This window comes from Juglans microcarpa x Juglans regia, chromosome 4S (assembly GCF_004785595.1).
Source record: "Juglans microcarpa x Juglans regia isolate MS1-56 chromosome 4S, Jm3101_v1.0, whole genome shotgun sequence".
Lineage (NCBI taxonomy): Eukaryota > Viridiplantae > Streptophyta > Magnoliopsida > Fagales > Juglandaceae > Juglans > Juglans microcarpa x Juglans regia.
The window spans coordinates 12,619,340-12,642,341 of record NC_054601.1 but is presented as its reverse complement, the minus strand read 5'-3'; the positions used below and the strand labels follow the sequence as shown (position 1 = coordinate 12,642,341).

Here is a 23,002-nt window from a genome sequence, read left to right as displayed (position 1 = left end):
TAAGTGGATAAGTTCCTAAAAGAGTAGAATGCCATTTCTTGACGTCATTCGAGAAGCATACATGAGTCATGATAGCACAAACCCTTCACAAGCACAATTCCAAATAGCCTAGATGGGATTTGTTTTGTCTAGAGTGCTTTAAGCCACAATGATGGGCGGATCTAGTGATTGGTCTTTGATTGATACAATTAAGATTAGGGCTGGGCAACAAGTGCAGGCAACTCCCCAAGTATCAACTCGACCCGTCAGAGGAAAGGGCTGCTTTGTTTCCAACTCTCTTACCATTTCCAGTTTTAGATTGTCTTTTGACACACCAAACCTCACTTGCTTCATAGAGTATGATCTAACCTCTTTTTCAAACGAGCAACTTATTCCATCTTTCGATTTCTTAACAAGGTTCTTTTTCTCATTGTCTTCATCCTCCATTTGTGAGAAGTTTTGAGTCCATCAATGCTATCAATCTTGAGAGTTTTTACAAGTTATACAATATTTACTGTTACAAAAATTAAAGTTGAGAAACAGAAAAATTTGAATATGTATTTGAGGTCCATAGTATGACACCTATTGTCCAAACAATCTAGAATCACATGTCAATTACAGGGCATGAAAATGAAGCTCAGTCATAGCATTGTGTGCAATATGAAAAAAAAAAAAAAGTGTTAGGACTATACAAAATTTTACACAAACAAGTTTACACGCTTACATAACTTTTTTTTTTTAGGAAATAGACTTCATTTCATTCAATGAAATCAGAGTTACAGTTTTGACTGATAAATACAAGAAAAAATCTAAATTACAAGCCAAACTACTCATCTATTTGGGGCTTTCTCGCACACAATTTTCTTTGTGACGGACATTGTCTTAACTTCTATAAGCTCTCTAATGACAAAACCTTCTGAGATATGAGACTCTGTAAGAATAGAGATTTCAATCACGATTTATGTGAGAATATAACACACTGTAAAAATATGATAACCAACCCACATCCTCCAAATGAGGAGAGGGAAAACCACCCCTCATCCTCCTTTGGAGGAGTGGGACAACTATCCCATCCTTCAAAGGAGGAGAGGGTTCTCCTACTATGGATAACAAGTCCAATAACTTATTTCTTTTTATTTTTATCTAACACAAGCAATAGAATTGAAAAACATAGTAAAAACTAAAAAAACAAAAATACAACAAACAAAAACTTGAAATACACTGAAAACTGAAAAAACACTGAGCAAGGAGTTTGTAATGGCTCATGAAGGACACGCGTCATGCTAGGAGTGTGCTAGACCGTCGATCTTGAAGCTACCGAGATCGCTAACCCCTGAAATGCCACGCGTGGTGGCAACAAAGCCCTCTGTGTGGTGGCTCGTGGAGCCCACACATGCACTTTGACCCGCGCTAGTGGACAACACACCGCTCTTTTTGGCAAAACCTTCAACAGTCTAAAAGATCGGCAGCTTAGGAACCTCGTGGTGGAGCGCATGGTGGTCGCTGGCCACTGAAAAAATCAAACATTGCTACTCCATGTTTTGACTAGAAAAAAACAAAATCAAAATGAAAACACGGACTGAAAAATTAAACACTTGGAGAAAACTGAATTTGAGAGGAGGGAAGGAGGGAGGAGTCGAGGCTCCCACCCCCCTCTGAGGTGGTTGGTTTGGGTTTCGATAGAGAAGGAAGAGCTTCTCTCTCAAGAAATATTTAGGGCTGGCCCGCGCATACTTGCTACCACGCTTACATAACTTAGATCTAAGTTACATTAAAAAGAGTTTTACACTGATGAAACATTTCTCTTTCCAAAATCATTACTTGTATTTTCTCATCTTTACAAATTGGGGTCTAGGTTTTCAATTTTTACAAAATTAATACATAAATTTCAAGAAATTCATAATTAAATACTTGCCTCACCTTCGATTGATGGCCAAAGTCATACTAGATTGATGTACTAATGTAGCATGATTAGTACCAATTCACCACCCTAGAGACATTGGCGCAATGACTACTTATTCCGCTTAATATTTTCTTTAAAATAATAATGAGAAACGCTACAAATAAGCCTTATTTCATACAATCTCTTTTATCTTTATATATATATATATATAAATACAAGCTCTTTTATCTAATTAATATATGATTTGTCATTTTTATTCTTTTATTTAAATACACACATATTTAAGCATTAAGAGAAAATGAAAAAAATTGATAAATCACATGTTAATTAGATAAAAGTGAGTAGTATAAGGTTTTGATGTAGAATTTATCAATAATAATACATTTATAATTTTTTTTATAATTAATTAAAAAGGATAGTACCACTCATTTAAATTTTTTTAATTTTATATAGTAATCATAAGGGCCTGTTAGGATATAGAGGTGATATGAAACCATCTCATTTCATCTCATTTAGTTTTAATTAATAATTTTACTACTATTTATAAATTATTTTAATTCATCTCATATCACTATCCAAACTGCTTAAGAATGTGAAATGGGAAAATAATTTATACACAATATTTTTTATAATATATTTTATAATAATATGATAAATGAGAGATAATTTTATAAAATATTTTATAAAAGTAACTTATTTTATAAAAATATTCTTATTTTATAATATTATTATGAAATATATTTTGAAAATGTGTTGGAAATCCGTAAATACTCGATTGGTCGCTCTCTTGCTTTGAAAAGCCGGCCCCATGAGGATTGAGACATTATGTCCGACTCGTCCTTTCGCCCAAAAAACATATAAAAATAGGAAGTTGATAACTTTATTGTCGCATATTCATAACACCTAATTATTGTCTGCTGCTGTCTCCATCACTCGCACTCTACGCCAACAAATAAACGAATCAATAGAATTCTAACCGTCAATCCAAAATACCCAGACACATCCTACGTACAGGATTCGTTAACCACGCTAAACTCCACCGCATCTATGCATTCTCCCCAAGACAGCAAAACGAAGACGGCCACTACTTCTCTTTCACCGATCCTCTTGCGTTGTCTCGCTCCCCCTCGACCCAACTGTAAACCACCTGAACCTGAAGATGTTGTGGCTGAATGCGCTAACCCTTGCTAGGACGATGTTCTTCTCCAACGATATCGTTTTCGAGGGGGACGACATCCGGTTCGGGACGCCTTGGTGGTTCGTCTATGCTGGGGCCTCGTGTCTGCTCGTCCTTTTTGCCGGGATCATGTCGGGCCTCACGTTGGGTCTCATGTCGTTGGGCCTCGTGGAGCTCGAGATCCTCCAGCGCAGTGGCACTTCCACCGAGAAGAAACAAGCCGGTTCGTATAATCCTGGAAATCTCTTGTTTTTGGAAGGTGGAATTTTGTTTTTTGGGCTGGCGCTCAGTATTTGGTTTTGCTAATTTTCGTGTATTTGATTTTCTGATCTGTGCAGCCGTTATTTTACCGGTGGTGCAAAAGCAGCACCAATTGCTTGTTACTTTGCTTCTGTGTAATGCTTGCGCGATGGAGGTGATTCCACAAATTTGCTAAAGCTTAGCTATTGTTGGTTGGAAAAAGAGATGACCCATTGAAAAAAAATGGAAAGAATTTTGTATGATTAAAATAAAAATGGAACCAAGACGGATTTCAATCTGATCGATTGTTTCCGGTATTTTGCATGCCAAATAGCATTTCACAGGTTTGTGGCCGTACTTGGTTTTGCTTTTTGCAGGCCCTTCCCTTATACCTTGATAAGATTTTTCACCCCTTTGTTGCTGTTTTGCTGTCTGTGACTTTTGTTCTGGCTTTTGGAGAGGTACATTTTTATTTCTATGTTGATAAGGCTTCAAGTTGCAACCACAATAGGCTGAACCGAGAGTTACTTATTACTTACTATATTTGGGCCAGATTATACCACAAGCAATATGCTCAAGATATGGACTCTCTGTGGGTGCGAACTTCGTGTGGCTTGTGCGTATTCTGATGATCATCTGTTATCCGATTGCTTACCCTATTGGAAAGGTACCATTCAGAGTGGAAAACTGAATTTAAAATTTCCGACTTGAAACTTTTATGTCACAGGGTTATGGATCCCTGCTCAAAAAAAGTCAAGTAAAATGTATATCTTGTAAACATGGCAGGACACCATCTAACTCTATTTGCTGCATTTTATTTTATTTTATTTTTTGGTGCCCTAAGGAAGTTTTTGCATTAGAACGCCAAGAGTCTTTGTGTCAAATGACACTTCCAGTTCATGTGTAGTGGATGAGGTCTCAGGTTCAACTCCTGTGAAGTGTGCGAGTTACTCAGTTAAAAGAAAAAATCTATGCATATTGCATAAGGATAGGACCCTTTTCAAGTTATATAGCTGCAAAATATAAGATGTTTCCTACTTTGGATTCAACTTCTTCCAAAAAAAATGAAGCATGATAAGGAGAGAAATTCTAAGATGTTTCACTTTCAGATGTTACCACATTTTTAGTTGTCAAAATGTTGTACTTGGCTGGTCAAGTTCATTAACTTTGTTCTCATTACCTCAATTATTTATTGTTTATTTTTTATGTCGGGGAACCTCTCCAAGGTAGGGCCCTTCGGATCCACCCCTGCAGAGTAAACTCCAGTCCCGTGCACCGCACCCTCGGAAGTTCCCTACGTGGATCTGGTTAAATCGCTAGCTTTTTACCAGGAGGTGTGGCCCCAAAGGATTGTTTGCACCCATGAGGTGTTGAACCTTGGATCTTTAAGGGAGTGATATCCGAAGACCAAGGCCTTCACCTCAATTATAGTTAGTCATTCGTGAATAAGCTTGTACTTGGTTATTATCTTACGGTAGATGTTGGATACAAGAAAATGGAAGTTTGTGGTAGATTTCTGCTTTATGGACTGGAAGGGGATAGTGTGACCTTGATATGGTTTTCTCTATTTTTCCACGAGTTTTTTCTGAGCTGCCTGAAGTCAAGGAACTATAATGGTAATACTTTGTCAAGGGGAGGTAACAAAAGATGGGCTTCATTATGTCTCTCTTCTTTTGACTTTCAAAATGCTCTGAACTTAGGATAAGATGTTTAACAATATGGAAGCTGCTCAGATGCACAAGTTATTTAGACAGGGTCTGTAGCTCAAAACATAATAATTGCTCATTTCTCCCTCCTGTTCATTTGCAAAATTTGTTCCCTTTTGTAAAAGGAAAATTGACTGGGAGTTCCACAAAGACGGTTAAATTTAGAGGTTCAGGTTACCTGGTATTAACTACATTCCATCGTAGTATTTGGACTATTTAGTTTTGCGGTCCAACCCGTTGGACTGTCCCCCCCCCCCCCCCCCCCCCCCCCCCCAAGGGGAAAAAAAAATGCACTTTCACAGACACCTTTGTACGTTAGTAGATTAGTATTTACCAGCACATTGGACACTATAATGTTTGCACACTTTTGCAAGTAGGTGATCGTTCACATTGGCTAGCTGAATAATTGACTTAAACTTCTATATTTTATTAAGGTAGGCACTGCATTTTGAGCATAAAATTTAACGCATTTGCAGGTTCTGGATGCTGTTCTTGGACATCATGATGCTCTGTTTAGACGAGCTCAGTTAAAAGCCCTTGTCTCTATCCACAGCCAGGAGGTAATTCGATATTGAACTCTGCATGATTTGCTACGACTTTATCCGCCCTTATTTATTGGTAAAGATATTCATTAAACTAAAAAATATACATGATTAAACCAGCTTGCCTGAAAAAAATGATGCGCCTAGGATTCCAATTCTCTTGGTTTTTTTTGTTTTTTATTTTTTAATGTTAGCTGCTAATTTTGAATTTTAGGCTGGTAAGGGGGGTGAACTCACACATGATGAGACAACAATTATCAGCGGAGCACTAGATTTGACTGGAAAGGTAGCTATTGATATCAAGGAATTGTTCAAAAGGCTTCAAATGTTTTCTGTACTTGCATATTTGTCATAGTAAAAGATTCGAATATTCGGCCATCTTATTTTTCTGAAGTGAAAGATTATGGCCTCTGCCTTGGATACCCTTTTTCTTTAAAGGTGATACTTTATGTTGGTTCCTTACTCTTATATCATCAGCCATAACAGTTTCTGTCTTCTTAGTTTTACTTGCTTAGCAGTTGGTATTTCTTCAAAACTTCTTCTGATTCTCCTTTTGCTCCAAAATATTTTAGTTTTACTCTAATTTTCAGCCTTGTGTCCATTTTTTATAACTTTTAAATCTTTCTTCGTTTATTAGGTTTGCCATTGTTTTATAAAATGATCATAATATATTGAATTTAATACACAGACTGCAGAGGAGGCTATGACACCTATTGAATCAACATTTTCTTTGGATGTCAATTCAAAATTGGATTGGTCAGTTTTGCTTCAGCTTGATCTTTCTTAAAACTTGCTCTTCAATTTGGTTGTGGTATAGTGGTGACAGAAGCTCTTAACTTTTGTATGTTTTAATTATTTCGCATCTGAATGGAATATCTATTTGTTAGGAGCTATTGTTGGCCATGGCAGAATCAAATGAAAAATTAATTATCATAGCATATTGGAGTGCCTTCTTTTGTTCTTATGAAAGAATAAGGGTTCATCTGGTTTCTAAATTAATAGCATTGCTCGAGATGGGAAAGCATTTATGACAATGGATACTGCCATGGACGATGTACAAGAACAATTGATGGGAACTGCAGCAAGACCTAAGGACATTTTCCTAGTCTCCTGGGCAAATTCCTTGATGCCTATTTTTGTCTCTGCTGCCCTTGTGAACAAAATGCAATGGGAAACAAGATGGATTTCTTAGGACCACCTGGCAGTATTATTCTGTTTTGTTCCCTGTTTTCTGGGGATGGTTCTGTGTCTTTACTTTCTCATATATATTTATATATCAGAAGGGAGCTCATAAAAAAGATTAAAGTCTTTCAAATCTACTTATAAATCCAAAGTGAACTGATAAAAGATGTTTACCACTTTTATTAAGCAGGGAAGCAATTGGGAAAATTCTTGCACGAGGTCATAGCCGTGTCCCCGTCTATTCTGGAAATCAGAAAAACATTATTGGTCTCCTACTGGTGTGTTTCAAACCAATGCTTATTATTATTATTTTGTTTTAAAAATATATTTTACTCCCCAACTGTCAATTTTGAGACAGTTATCGTCAAACTATCATTTTTGAGGCATTGCATCTTCAAACTATCGCTTATCATCCGTCACCCAACACCCTCCATCCAACTCTGGCATGTAAATAAGATTGAAAAATGCCCATATGGCTGGGACATGCCTTATTTGGTGGTAAAATTAGAAAAATAAACTTATACTTTATTTTTATTAAAAAAAAAAACAAAACAAAAAAAAGAAGGTGAAATCTGAAGGGGAAAAAAGAGATAGAGAGAGGGGTGCAGCCTCCCTGCAGGGTTGGATTCCTCCTCTAACATGGTCACATGAACCACCCCACAGGCTGGCACGGGAGGGTTCACTCCCTCCCAGTGCCAGGAGGGCTGCAACCTTCTATCACCCTTTTAAGTTTTCACTTTTAGCTTTTGTTTCCATTTTTTAACAAATAGATTACTAGGTTATTTGCCATTTCAATCCAAATAGGTACATGCTAGTCACATGTGCCATTTCTTTTTCACACTTAATGTTAAAGTCAAACAATGGGCGGATCTTGATTATAAATCGTAGTTTGAGAATGCAATGTCCCTAAAGTGATAGTTGGGGTATTACATTCCAAAAGGGACTACATTTGATGGGTACAAAGTGTATTTCCTTTTTTTTTTTTCTTACTTCCACATGTGAAGAATCGATTTGCTGCTACTGTTAGCCAGCTGATTATGAAGTTTGTTCTTCCTTTTTTTTTTCCGTAAAAAATATTTCTTTGTTTGAAATTTAGGTGAAAAGTCTCCTCACAGTACGAGCAGAAACAGAAACCCCAGTCAGTGCCGTTTCCATTCGGAGAATTCCTAGGTGTGCCCTTTTCTACTCAGCATCTCGTTTTAACCTTTTCTGTATGCAAAACATATAAATTCGCATGCATTCATGTCTCAGGGTTCCATCAGATATGCCTTTGTATGATATCCTCAATGAGTTCCAAAAGGGAAGCAGTCATATGGCAGCTGTAGTGAAGGTTAAAGGAAAGAGCAAGAACCCTCAATCTACTGCTGAAGGGGAGAAATTCAAGGAAGGCAAAGTTGCCAATGGGAATTCTCAACTGACTACTCCCTTGCTAACTGACCATGATGAGAAATCGGGGAGAGTTATCATTGACATTGAGAAACATCCAAGGCCTATCACAAACGAACACAATGTTCGACCAAATGGGACTGCTGCCACAAACAACTTGTGCCATTTATCTGAGGATATTGAAGATGGGGAAGTAATTGGTATCATTACCCTGGAGGATGTTTTTGAAGAACTTCTACAAGTAAGCTCCACTCCCACCACTACTTGGATTTGAATTCTCTTTTAAATTGCCAGACCTTTGGCTGAGTAGCTGCCCAGACCCATAGAAAAAGTACCTTTCGGGTGCATCACCCGATCTAATCTTCTAATTAAATCCAGTGAAAATTCTCAAGTGGTTTTGTCACAAATTAATTTATATGTTTCAAAACTAATTGCACGTATTATTTCAGTTTGCACCTATATATGCATAGTTAGGATTTTTTTTTTCTTTCTAATCCCCCTTCCTAAATGCAGGAGGAAATTGTAGATGAGACGGATGTTTATGTTGATGTACATAAAAGGTAGGATGCCATCTGAGTTTGCTTGGTTTATTATTTGCAGTCAGTTATGGTATATAAAGGAATGTGAAATATGTAATGATTCGCAGGATACGTGTGGCAGCAGCTGCAGCTGCAGTTTATTCATCTGTAATGCGCTCTCCTTCAAATAGAAAATTGATTGGTCAAAAACCTGCTGTGAGTGAACAATATTCTATTAATTGTGCATTTTCATGATGCATGTGGTTTGATCATCATCAGGGGAACATAACTAGAACCACAAAGTTTAGGGTAGATTTTGACATTACATGCAAGCATAACTGGAGAAGTGAACCTCTCCCTGTTTCTTTTGAAAACGAGCATCAAATTTCCATTTCGTGCTTGTATTTGAACAGATCTTTTCAAAATCAAAACCCATGGCTCCAACTTCTTTTGTAGCTTTTGATGTGCCTGGCGCATGTGGCTTTACTCAAACTATCTGTCTTTGTGGGTAGTATGAAAAACTAATTCAGAGAAGTTGGCTAAAATAACTTTGTTGGCTCATTGGTTTCTAACTTACATGCTTGCTTTGTTTGATTATATATTGGTTATCAATCAGGGAGGTCAAATTAGGCAAGGGCAATCCCCAAAGTAGCCTGTGGAGGATGATTCACTTGGAAGGAAGTTTTCAGGGAATCCAGGATAAGCGGCTTTCAGTCTTTTGAGCTTGGAGAGAGAGAGTTTGAAGTTGGAGGCTTTTATTTCCACATTACACCAGCATGAATAGTTTGCAAATATGTATAACTTGTTAGGGTTTTACTCTTTTTGTGTCGTATATATTTATACCGAAACACTCTCAATCCATCTCATCCAATCTCATCTCATCATTATAACTTTTCTAAATTTATATACAAAATATAATAAACAATTCAACTTTTTCAAATCTTAAAACAATAATAATATGAAAAAATAATATTCTAATAATATTTTATTCAACTCATCTAAAATTATCTGATCTGATTTGATCTCACTATCCAAACAAGTCCGGTACGGTTGTATACGAATATTTGGAGAGAGATGATCGTTACCATTAGCAGTTATCGGACCAGATCAAGGCATGCTTCACACGTTTTGGTTTTTGTGGGGAGGGGAGGAAGTTTGGATCTAAGCGATATTGAATTTCTGCACTCTTTTATTTATTTATTTAGGATAAATTGTGAAATCAGTATATGAGTTTTCATGTTTTCAATTTGAATTTCAAAATTGATATCTGAATTTTAAAAAACTTGCAACTGGTATCTTCATCAATTTTCTATAAGAAACCTAATGGAAGGCTACATGTCAACTTTTTATCGGTTGGCATGTGGCATCATATTATCATCAACTAATTGAAGGTTGATACGTGGCATATTGTGTCAATCTTACCGTTAATGTTTTAAATGCTAATTAATGGAGGTATCTAATTACAATAGTTTTTTTTTATAAGTTTATCAATTTTTCAAAAGTTAAAAATTGAGGCATCGAATTGCAAAATCATGACAATCCTAGATATTAATTTTGCAATTAGCCATTTAAGAATGTTGGTCTTTTTCTCTTAGAACAAGTGTGGGAATTCTCTCCTCCCTTTCTCCCTCTCATTTTCATGGTGATTTCTCTAGATTTTTTTTTTTTTTTTTTTTTTTAATAAACATGACAATTCATTCATAATCTGAAAAATAATTACATAACTGCATGATCAAACCACATAGCATGACCAACAAACTCAGGGACATTACCCCACCACATCTGAATATCCAACACATTCCATGCATATCTAGCCAAAGTATGAGCCACTCCATTACCCTCTCGATTTACATGCTCAATTCTCACTTCCTAGAAAAGGCTCAATAGACCCTTCACTTCCATAATCAAATTGCCATTAGCTGAAGAAGACTCATGTGCATCTTGCAGTTCTTGAACCACCAGCAAACAATCAGATTCTACTATAAGTTTAGGAATACCCAATGGAAGACACAGTTGCAGTCCCCTAAAAACGGCAAGTAACTTAATAGTAGTCGGGTCATTCACTACATTTTCAGAGACAGTAGCTACCATCACCACATTTCCATGGCTATCACGTAAAACCATCCCAATACCAACCTTTCTAAGGTCTGAGAAAACTGCCCCATCAACATTAAGCTTCAAAATATCAGTAGGAGGGAAATTCCTTCTGCACACCTTCTTCACCTCTTCAGCATTCAAGGCCTTTAAGTCTAAGAAAGATTTATACAAAGAAATCGTCATATTAGCAGCTGCACAAGGGGTGATATGCTCATTTTCCATCTTTAGTTTATTCCTTCGATACCACATGCCCCAACACAGTACAAACAAAAGAGTGAAGTCTGCTTCACTGCCAACACTCAGCACATATTTCACATTATCCATAAAGCTTTTATCTGGTTGTAGCCTCAACCCTATTGGACCCAACCTCTATCATATGCCTATTAACTAAGAACAAAATAATGAGTCATGACCAACGTCTTCTTCCCTATCATCACAGAAACAGCAACCACCGTCCACTTCAACATTCCTGTGTCTCAGATGTGTAAGTGTAGGCAAAATGTTCCTACAAGCTTTCCATGCAAAAGTTTTTATTTTCCTTGGCACATTCTGTAACGTCCGTCCTTGTGGTGGGTCTTTTTATAAAATATTTTGAGAAAGGATGACGGGAATTACCGTCCGATTTAAAAACTTTTTGCTTCTTCCCAGGGTGCAAGACTCTACGTTTATAAAATAAAAATGTGCTTTTACAATAAAAGAGTTTTACAGCGGAAAACATCAATTTTAATAATAAAAGGCCTCTCTTACATTTAAGCCTCATGCCTAGACTTCCGTGCTCTTCCTCATGGGTCGTGTCCGTCCCGTCCTTCATTTCCTTCCCTGTGGGGGAGGGACATGCATAAAAATTAAAATGAGTCGAAGACTCGTAAGCATTACTTCATACAGTTAAAATATAATAACGTAGGTTTTCATTCATGCATTCATCATTCGTACATACTATACTTACATGCATGCGTGCATACGTGCGTTCATTTGAAAATGTCACTGGATGGGATTTTCCTTTCTTTTCGTGAAAAGTGTCACCCGTCAATGCCTTCATTTCTTAAAGTGCGTTCGTGCATGCGTATATACGTACATACGTACATACATACATTCTTTCTTTTCACTTTCATAGGCCGGTACACACTGTTACGCCCCGTGTGTTAGGGTTTGCTGCCCTTTAACCTGGATTCCGCCCGTGGCCACAGGTTGGGAATCCCTTTCATAGGGGCAGCACTGGGTGCACTACCAGTACTACTTACCCGGCATTGCAATCTGCCCATTCATTGGTACCCTTTCATTCATTCATGTGGCCGTTACGTATCTTCATACATTTCATATTTTCATTCATTATTTCATTCGTTCGTTCATGCCAACTCTGAAGAGCTGGAGCTTCATTCATTCATGCCAGCTCTGAAAAGCTGGAGCTTTCATTTAGTTCTTTCTTTCATTTAACATGAGAAAATATTTCTTTTCATGAGAAAACATCGTTTCGTGAGCATGGGCTCGAACGTCCTCTTTCATGACATCCACGAGCATCACCTCGCGGCATTCACAAAAGTGTCAGTTCACACCATCCATAAAACATAAAGCACATGCTCAAACTTCACCTTTCGCGGCATCTGTAAGCATCACCTTAAACGTCGGCCTTCGCGGCGTTCGCGAGCATCACCTCGTGGCGCTCTCGACGACGTCGGTCCGTAGGATCCACGAAGGCGTCGGCTCAAGCTCGTCTTTCGTGCATTTTCATCAATTCGTTTCTTTGAAAATACGTACAATAGATACATCTTATAGTCATCCATTCGCATGCGTACAATTAATAACTTTTTGTGCGTAAAAATGGGCTTTCATGGAAGGGCCTTACGTACATATACGTTTGAAAGCATGGCATCTTCTTTCGTAAACACTTAAAGAGAAGAGCTTTTCCTTTTCGTTTCGTAATTCCTAGAAAACTCCAGAAGGGCATGAACGTAACACTTACCTGGACTCCATGCTACTTTCATACCATACAGTCCATTCATGCGTGTGTCAGCTGGCAACCTACATGCATACATAACCTTAACGTCATTCTCTATCTAGTGCATAAGTAACTTAAACTAGAAACAGAACTACACTATACTTAGAATACTCTCATTCTATCTCATGCACTTACGTGCCTTTTACTACGTTAAAACCTTCGGGGACCTATTGCGGTCACCGCATCTTCCAACTCAACGTCTTGCCTCGAGTGCTCATTCACTAAAGTGAACCCATGATTCACCTTAGGATTAAGACACTAAAACATTCATCTTATCCTCCTTATTGAACTCATCTTGATGCATGACTCAGACCAACTTAGTCACGCATCCCAATCCTAGACAATACACCCGTCACTACCTCCATACATCTTAGCCCATACTAATCCTTATTCCCATCCATACAAGCCACACGGCTCTAAGCCAACTCTGAGGCTTAAGCACCATGTAACTATATTTAGGACAAATTACCCATTACATATGGTGAATCCGTCTGGTACACGTGTCTCACCAGATTACACATGTACCTTACTCCTTTATCACCTAAGATCAACATATAACATGTTGATCACCTGCCCATAGGGATGAGGGCCATATTCTGATACCAACATTCTCTTAACCTGGCCAACATGACTCTTCATGCTAGCCGTCCCTTCTTACAGTTCATCCCAACACTTAACATGACAAGGCTCCATTCACCATTATGCCTTATGTCACATCATATAGCTCAAGACTACTCTCAAGTTACACCGTGACCTTGTCACGTCACCTGACATCCCGCTATATCATTTCTTACATCAACCATTAACTCATCACGAGTACGGTTCCTCACGTACTCTCGTAACATCATAACATCTCGTCACGTTCCTGTTACGCCATTTCCACACTAACTCTTCACCCATAATAAACACGACTGTCAGTAACCGCGTCACTTCTTGACATTGCCCAATCATGCTTCCGCTGCGCACTCTTACACTTATTTTGCTACTACACCCATACTTTCGGCCATAAGTCAATTACAGTAACACTTGTCACCTCTGACTACAGGCTACGCCATAACTACTTCGGGATATTGTTCCACAATTCCCGACACTATTCATCACGTTCTACGCCCATCAACTGCACAACCATCCTTATCTCTGTGACTCGCCACACGGAGTGTCGCTGCCTCGTGGAATACACTCTACGTATACTCCTTTTCCACACGTTACAACCTATCATCAATATGGCATACCCGCCATACGATGCATCATTCCACCACATGAAGTACACTCCGCGTATACTCCATACACGTTACGCCACATCACCATTACGGCATACCCACCGTATGGTGCATCGCTCCACCATACAGAGTACATTCTACATGTACTTCCTTCATACACACCACGCCACATCACCATTATGGCGTACCCGCCATATGGTGCGTCACTTCACCACATGGAGTACAACTCCCTTCACATACTCCATTTACATGCACTACGCCATATCACCCTTATGACATACTTGCCATATGGTGCATCAATCCACCACATGGAGTACACTCCACGTGTACTCATCCCGTTCCACAATACGCCAGGAGGATATATTTTACATATACTCTCCTTATCTCACACTAAGCCACAAACAGAGTACACTCAGCGTGTACTATTCTCACTCCACATACCATGACACCAATACAGCACATGCCCCATAACTACACTGCACAGCACAACCACGCCATCATTACAACACAAACTCCACAATCACCGCACACTTCACAACACAGAATGCCCAACACTTCACAGCGCACTACACAATAAGCCCAACACTTCACATACACAGCACATCACATCACCACACTACACAGATATGCCAAACACTTCACTACATAGAATGCCCAACACTTCACAACACAACACAGCGCATCTCAATACAACCCAGTCATTCCCCTAATACTAACAACACAGTCCACAACCTAATCCACTAATCAATATAACATAATAAAAAGGGGATAGAGTTATACCATCGACGGGATAACCTGTGCGTTGCTCGCTAATCGTCACAGCCGATGACATTGGAGAGGTCATACATGGCGGCTAACCCACGTACATTGACTGTTTGAGCATTTGGATAGCTACGTGTGGTCTTGGAAGGGCTCATGAAGGCCTCGTGATGGTGGCTATAAAGGGCAGTACACAGCGTACCTAACCATGTACAGTGGCGGTCAGTCACACGCAGTGACTGTCCATCACGTGCAGTGATTACCCACCACGTAAAGTGGTGGTTTGACCCTAGGGCTCGGCTAAGGGAGGTGCGGTGGAACTCGTGGTGGCGCCACGGCGGCTCACGGCGGCGGATTTGGCTGCACAGTGGAGGAGAAGCAGTGGGAGAGTGAGAGAGAGTGTGCATGCATGGGTGGTAGATCGGGGTCATGGGAGGTTGGGTTGGCTTGGTGGTGGCTTGAGGAGGCTGATGATGGTGGTTACCCATCCTAGGTGGCTATGCATGGCAGTGCACGGCGTGCAGCCCATGAGTTAAAGAGAAAGGGAGGCCGTGCAATGGAGGATGGCTACTGGCCTCGGGTCACATGGAGGAGGAAGGGGGAGGTAAGGGGAGGTCCATGGTGGTGCCTGGTGGCCGTGGGAGTCGCGCATGGCGGCACTAGCAGTGTCGGTAACCTGAAGCCATGCGAAACCCATAAATTGGTTTCGTGCGTGCGTGCGACGGAGGAGGAAGGGGGACTTCCCGTGGCTTGGGTTCCATGGGAGGGGTTCACCGGTGAGAGGGGAGGTCGTTGGTGGCGGTGGTGGCGCCGGTAGGTGGCGCACGGCGGTGGAATGGGCATCATGCCCATTCGGGCATTACACTTCTAAAAGGGAGAGCGTGAGGGAGAGAGGTTGCCGTGGATGGACTCGCCAGAGGGAGACGAGTGCAACAGTGCCAGCGATGAGAGCTGTCGACGCACGGCGGTGCCAGGCTGAGTGATGGAAGCTACGGCGTGGGGGGGGGGGGGGAAGCTGCGTGCTGCGCATGCCGAAGGAGAAAGGGAGGAGAGAGAAAGGGCTGGGGAAAAAGTGAGGGAAAGAGAGAGGGGGTCTGGGTTTATAATCCAGTCCCTTCGTCTTGGGATCCTCAAAACGATCTAACGATGAGATATTAAAACACTGATTTGAAAATGCGTAAACGTTAACTTAATTAAAAGCACTTAGAGGAATTAAGGTAAATATTATTTTAAACTAATTTTAGTTTATAAAATAATATTTCTTCATCATTAATAAAATGATGAAGTCTTATTTAATATATTTAAGAGAATAAAACCATTTAATTTAATTAAATCTTTCAACATAATTTAAATCACTTAATATTTTAAATAACTGGAATCATTTTAATAATTAATATTAAAATGATCTACGACAATTATAATTTTTGGAGCTCTTCAAAATATTATAATTGTCTTATTTAAAAACAAGTGTAACTCAACGATACTGGAAATACCTCATATAAATATTTCCAGTACATTTAAAAACACTGGGCATGCCTTAGAAGTCACCTAATATCTCGAGAGGCACGTCGTCATGGTTCGGCACACATGACGATGCTCGCAATCACCAGAAAGAATGGCAGACTGTTGCATAATTCCGTCATCGAAATTTGCTTACGTCGGAAAGGAGGAACCTTACGTAAGAAAGAGAGAAGCTTACGTAAGAAGAAAGGAACAGGGGTTACACATTCATCTTCCACAACTTCTTCTATAGTTGCTTATCACGCACCCAGCTTGAGGACTCAGCCATGACCTTCAAAGTTGAATCTTGAATCAGTTTATAGGCACTTTTTACAGTAAAACATCCACTAGCTTCCTCTGTCCAGATCCATTTGTCTCTGTAAGGCATAAAAGGTAATTGAATCTTTAGGATCTCCTTAGCTACTATTGGATTAAACAGAGCTCTAACATTATCAATCTTTCATGTTCGTGTGTCTTGACAGATAAGACTATCAACAGTTGCATCCTCTTGAGAAGCAGGAATTCCATGTTCATGTCTCCACCTTAAGCATTTATGGCCTGGAACCCAATAATTATTCCATATAAAGATTGATGTGCCAGTCCCTACCCTCCATCGACAGCCTGCTAGTAACCACTTTCTTGCTTCAATGATCCCCCTCCAAGCATAAGATGGATGCAAACTCATCTTTGCTTGAAAGAAGGTTCTATCAGGGAAATATTTAGTTTTATAAATCCTTTGCAACAAAGACCCTTCATTTTGCAAGATTTTTCATCCTTGCTTAGCCAGTAATGCCATATTAAAAGAGTATAGACTCTTAAACCCCATCCCAGCTCTGAGTTTGGAAACACATAACTCTTTCCAGCTTAACCAATGCATTTTTTGCTCACTGTCCCTCTGCCACCACCAAAACCTAGACATCATCCCTTCCAATTCTCCACATAAGACCGGAGGTAACTTGAAACATGACATAGCATATGTGGGAATAGATAAAGCGACCGCCTTAATACGAACTTCTGTCCCTCCTTGTGATAACAGTTTCTCCTTCCAGCTTTGTAATTTATTTCAAACTCTCCTTTTTATGTCAGCAAAAGCAAGAGATTTGGACCTTCCAACCATAATAGGCAGCCCAAGGTATTTATCATATTGTTGGAAAGTCCTAACACCCCATAAATTCAGCAACTCCCTATGTTTCCCAGCATCCACATTTTTTGAAAAGACCACAACAGTTTTTTCCCTTTTAACTTTTTGTCCCGATGCCTCTTCATACTTCTCAAGCACCCCCTAGATATGTCTTATAGTTTGAACATCAGCTTTACAAAAGATAAGACTATCATCTGCAAACAACAAGTGACTCACCACAAGTGCCCCTTGGCATACCTTAACTCCCCTCACTACCTGTCTATTCTCTGCATCCTTTAACAAAGTAGGGAGACCTTCCGTGCAAAAAAGGAAAAGGCAAGGGGAGAGAGGGTCCCCTTGCCTAATCCCCCTAGAAGGTATAATAGGCCTATGAGTTTTGCCATTGATTAAAACAGAGAAGGAAACAGTTGTCACACATTGCTTTACCAACTGCACAAAACCTTGAGCAAATCCAAGTTTGAGCATTATTTTTTCTAAAAAACTCCACTCCACAAGGTCGTAAGCCTTGTTCATATCCAGTTTAAGGGACATATAACCTTTTTCCCCATACCTTTTATGCCTTAGATAATTGACCTATTCATATGTCACTTGCACATTATCCGAAATCAGCCTACCCCCAATAAAAGCACATTGAGATTTTGAAATAACAGCAGGTATGTGAATTTAGAGCCTATTAACAATGACCTTAGAGACCAACTTATATACCACATTACAAAAACTGATTGGACGAAAATCAGAAACTAATTCACAATTTTTCTTCTTTGGAATGAGGCTTATAAACGTATGATTAAGGTCTCTTGGAAAGTAACCAGAATTCAAAGTGTGCAAGACAGCAGAAGTCACAGAACTACCTACAATGTGCCAGTATTTTTGGAAAAAAAATGGGGGACATACCATTAGGGCCTGGTGCCTTGGTAGGATGCATTTGCTGAAGAGCTACCTTTTCTTCATCTGCAGTATAAGGTTTGAAAAAATCTGAATTAATCTCTACTGACACCCTTTGGGACACACATGCCATATCTTCCTCTTGATGCCTCTGTGAAGTAGAAGAAAACAACTCTGAAAAAAAAATCAACAATTAACGTATCCCGTAAAGCTCCTTCCCTTACACCCCTTCATCCTTCAAACCTTTGATTAAATTCCTTTTTCTTCGATCATTAGCTTGAGCATGAAAAAATCGAGTATTTTGATCTCCTTCTTGAAGCCACTGGACCCGAGATCGTTGCCTCCACATCACTTCCTCTCTCTCTCAAGCCATAACTGCACCTCTTGTCTAGCTTTAGCCACCCCCAAGCCATCAAGTTGCAAGGAGTCTCTATCTTGAGCTTGCTATAAACTCCTTCTAGCTACATCCAGCTTTCTATTCCCAAATGAGTTTTTGTTCCACTCAAACAAATCATCCCCCCACCTTTTCAACAATCCCATCACACCTTCCATGCTACCCCTACCCTCACCATGACTCCACACGCAATCAATAATCTAAGAACAGTGCTATTCACCTACCCACATTGCCTTAAACCGAAACTGTTTTGGCTTCCTTCCCCTAGCCACCTCTTCTTCAGTATCAAACCACATAGGTAAGTGGTCTGAATGAGCAGCAACACCATGTCTGGCCACAAACTGAGGAAACAAAGTATACAACTGATTATTCCCTAAGTATCTATCCAATCTCTCAGAAATAGATCTAGTACCCTCTCTACCATTTCACTATGTAAATTTTGGACCTTTGAATCCCAAATCTCGCAAAGAAAAATCTAGAAGGACATTCTTAAAGGCATCCATTTGAGGTTCAAAGCGAAGTCTTGCCCCTCTTTTTTCATTGAAATGCAATATTTTATTAAAATCACCCCTACAAACCAAGGACAATCAACACCAGAATTAATCCGTCTAATTAAATTCCAAGTCACATTTCTGTTAGCCACTTCCGGGTTTCCATAAACACCTGTGAACTTCCATTCTGACCTATCCCTTTCCTTAATGAAAGCATCAATATATTTTTTTTTTTCTATGAACAGTAGTGAAGAAATATTTTGCTTTTGGAGGTGGGTTGTCAATGGCAATATTTCTCGGTGGTGATTAGCATGTAGTCCAGTTTGATTTGTAGTCCAATTTGGTGATTATTTAGTTGGTGTTTTTTGTTGGCTTCAATGGGAATGTGCATAGATGTATTCATTGAATAGAAGTTATTTGCATTTAGGAAGGAGAATGATAGGTGGTGGAGTATCACTGAGAGTAGTCATCGTGTGGTGAAATATATCTCCTTGGATCATGAAGCTTTGGGGTGGTTGGGCTTTACAGTGAGGGAATGTGCTCCGTCTTTGGGTTTTCCTGAGTTTCTAAGATCACGTAGAAAAAGAAATTGCGTGTTAATGGTGCAGGGGGAATGCAACCACAAGAGTAGTTTCTTCTCCCTTTCAGAGTTTGGGCATGATAAGAGGAGGGGTATGATAGTGATACCGAAAGGGAGGAAGGGTGAGGAGTGGAAAAAATTTGGAGACACTATTAAGGAGCTTACTTCTTCCTTCTCTATCTTGAGTGGGAGAAACAGGGGGGGCTTGTCTTCTGTGGTCTCATTAGGCAGGCAAGCCGAAAGGGCATAAGGGAGATGGTGGTGCTCCATCGTCGACGGTTGATGGTTCATTGTCGTACTATGAGGTGGTGCAGAAGCTATTGCCTCGCGTGAGTGTAGTAGTGCCAGAAGAGTCCATCTCAGAGATCGTGCGTAGAAATGAGGGAGATGGCAATGTGTTGTTGGGGCTAAATGAGGATAATTTGTTACGGGCGTTGGCTGATATGGAGGAAAAAGTTGGGGTTCTATTGGAAGATATACTCTGCCTTAAACATTGCGTTAAAGGGAAAGAAGTAATGCAAATGAGCTTGGGCCATGATTCTGGGTTTAATGAAGAGAGGGTGATGAGCTCAAGGGTGGGGAGGGCTCACTCTGTGCAGGCTGGGTTGGTAAAGGGCCCTGGGCCGGGCCAAGGGCAAGGCCCAAAGAAGGCACAGAAACTCGCTAGACCCCATACCGGCACAGAAACTCCTGCCGATCGATGTCGACCATCACGGTGAGTCTGCACAGTCACTACACACCTGTATAGAGGATGGCAAGTTGGTAGAGGTGTCGGTAGAAGATGGGTTTTTGTGTGTTGATCTCCCGTCGCCCTCGCATGGGCTGTCGATTGCATAGACCCAGTTGCGCGTGGTGGTGGGAGGCCCAGATGCGTTGTCGATGCAATCAGACATGTCGAAGTGTGGATTGTCATTACATGGATCTCTGTTAGGCTTTTTACCACTAGAGATGGAGTATGTTGATGGGAATAAGTTTGGGGAAGTAAAGAAACTGGCTTTATTATGTGATGTACTAGTGGTGAACCAATTAAATTTGGTCGAATCCAGTGGCGAACCAGACTTAGTTTGTAGCTCGGAACTAGCCTTATTTGCCCCTGATAGTCCTGGTGAGGAGGGGGCATTTCTAACTCCTCTATGTACACTTCCTTCCAGCTCTAAGTATGGGAGTTGTTCGTGAAATTGGGTTTTTAATAAGGTAGAGGAGATTCAAGCTATTATTGGGGTTTCTTTTGGAGGTTATGAAGAACAATTCAAGGCCCTTCTTGTAGCACTTGAAGCTAGCCACTCGAAATCAGCTTCAAAACAGGATAGGGAACTTAGACGGCTAACTTGTTCCATTAATTATGATGTGAAGGAAGGGAGTGGATGAAGGGATAGATTGAAAGGGAGGGGCACTCTAGGTTTTTATGAAGCCTAAGATTTTATCATGGAATGTACGAGGGCTCAATGATCGCAATAAACGACTTCGTATCAAATCTTTGTTGTGGATGTGGAAGGGTGATGTGGTTTGTTTTCAAGAAACAAAGTTGCAATTCATAGATAAAAGAATTGTGCGAAGTTTATAGGAGTGCTCGTATGTGGGTTGGGCCTATTTGGCTTCTTGAGCTTCAGGTGAAGTATTACTAATGTGGGATAAAAGAATGGTAGTGACGATTGAGGAGTGTATTGGAGATTTCTAGGTTGCAACTTTGTTAAAAAATGTGGTTGATGGATGGGAATGGGCATTTGGAGGTTCCTATGGTCTTAACGTAGACAGGGATAGGAGAAGGTTGTGGGAGGAGTTAGCGGGCCTATACTCACTATGGGAAGTGCCGTGTTTGGGGGGTGATTTTAACATTACTCACTTTCCTAGCGAACGATTAAGGCATTATCGAAATTCTGTGGCTATGGAGGAATTTTCTGAGTTTATCTTTGATTTGGATCTCCCTCTGGTAGGGGGAGAGTACACTTGGTCAAACGGGAGGGTTTGGTCGAGATTGGATAGATTTCTTGTCTCTCCTTCGTGGGAAGCCCAATATCCGGAAGTAAGCCAGAAACGATTAGCTCAAGTCAGCTCAGATCACTTCCCTATTCTTTTAGATTGTGGGGGTATTCACAAGGGTCACCAGTATTTCAAGTTTGAAAACATGTGGCTATCAGCGGATGAGTTTGTAGAGATGGTGAGTGCTTGGCGGTCATCATATCAGTTCATTAGTACTCCAAGTTTCATTCTTGCAGGCAAGTTAAAGGTGTTGAAACAGGACCTGAAGAAGATAAACTTGAAAGTTTTTTGTCACATTGACAATCAGAAGTCTACACTGTTGGAGGAATTGCAAGAGCTAGAGGGCAAAGAATTATTGAGAGATATCTCGGAGGAGATGGTTTTGAGGATGGGCATGGTTGTAGCAAACTTGGAAAGAGTCATGTTGTCAGTGGAGACTTCATGGCGTCAAAAATCTAGGGCCCTTTGGTTGAAAAAATGAGATAGGTGCACTAAGTTTTTTCACAAAGTGGCTAATTCACATCGGCGTAACAATGCTATTGAGTCACATCAGGTGATTTCTTCTCCTCCCAAGCTAGAAAACCATATAGTACACTATTATGAGAACCTTCTCACAGAATCGGCTTCTTGGAGGCCAAAGCTTGACTCGCAGAGTGTGAGTGTTCTGGAGAGACCTTTTACTAAAAAAGAGATTTACAAGGTCATCTCTAGTATGACGAAGGATAAAGCGCCGGGTCCGAATGGTTTCTCAATGGGTTTCTTTCAAACTTGTTGGAACATTGTGAAATGTGATGTAATGCAGGTTTTTAGTGAATTTCACTCTTTCCAAAAGTTTGAAAAATCCCTTAATGCGACCTTTATTGCTCCCATTCCTAAGAAACACGGGGCTTCGACTATTGAAGACTTTCGTCCAATAAGCCTGGTTAGTAGCATGTATAAGATTATTGCGAAGTTCTTTGCCAACCAGCTTAGCCTGGTGTTGGAGCAGATTATTTCCAAGTCTTTGAACGCATTTATTCGGGAGAAACAATTCTTGATTCAGTACTTATTGCAAATGAGTGCTTGGACCACAGACTTCGGGAGAGAGGCTCAGAGGTCCTTTGCAAGCTTGACATGGAGAATGCGTATGATTACGTGAACTAGGAATTCCTCTTATACTTGCTGGAGAGGCGTGGCTTTGGGGTTAGGTGGATTTCATGGATGTATCATTATATTTCAACGGCCTGGTTCTCAATTCTAGTCAACGGCACTCCTGATGGTTTTTTTTTATAGTTCACGGGGATTGCGATAGGGAGATCCTCTATCTCCACTGTTATTTGTTATAGT

General features: G+C 40.1%; 1 protein-coding gene across 1 annotated transcript; it reads left to right on the top strand.

Moving 5' to 3' along the window:
• Window positions 1-2,946: 2,946 nt before the first annotated feature.
• Window positions 2,947-9,494, top strand: LOC121263658 (putative DUF21 domain-containing protein At1g03270). The gene is made up of 13 exons (XM_041166688.1): window positions 2,947-3,282; window positions 3,398-3,474; window positions 3,677-3,760; window positions 3,853-3,966; window positions 5,482-5,565; window positions 5,762-5,833; window positions 6,236-6,303; window positions 6,920-7,007; window positions 7,826-7,899; window positions 7,981-8,356; window positions 8,629-8,675; window positions 8,762-8,849; window positions 9,250-9,494. The coding sequence occupies exons 1-13, from the start codon at window positions 3,042-3,044 to the stop codon at window positions 9,283-9,285; spliced, it is 1,449 nt and encodes a 482-aa protein (XP_041022622.1). The 5' UTR covers window positions 2,947-3,041; the 3' UTR covers window positions 9,286-9,494.
• The last annotated feature ends 13,508 nt before the right edge of the window (window positions 9,495-23,002 follow it).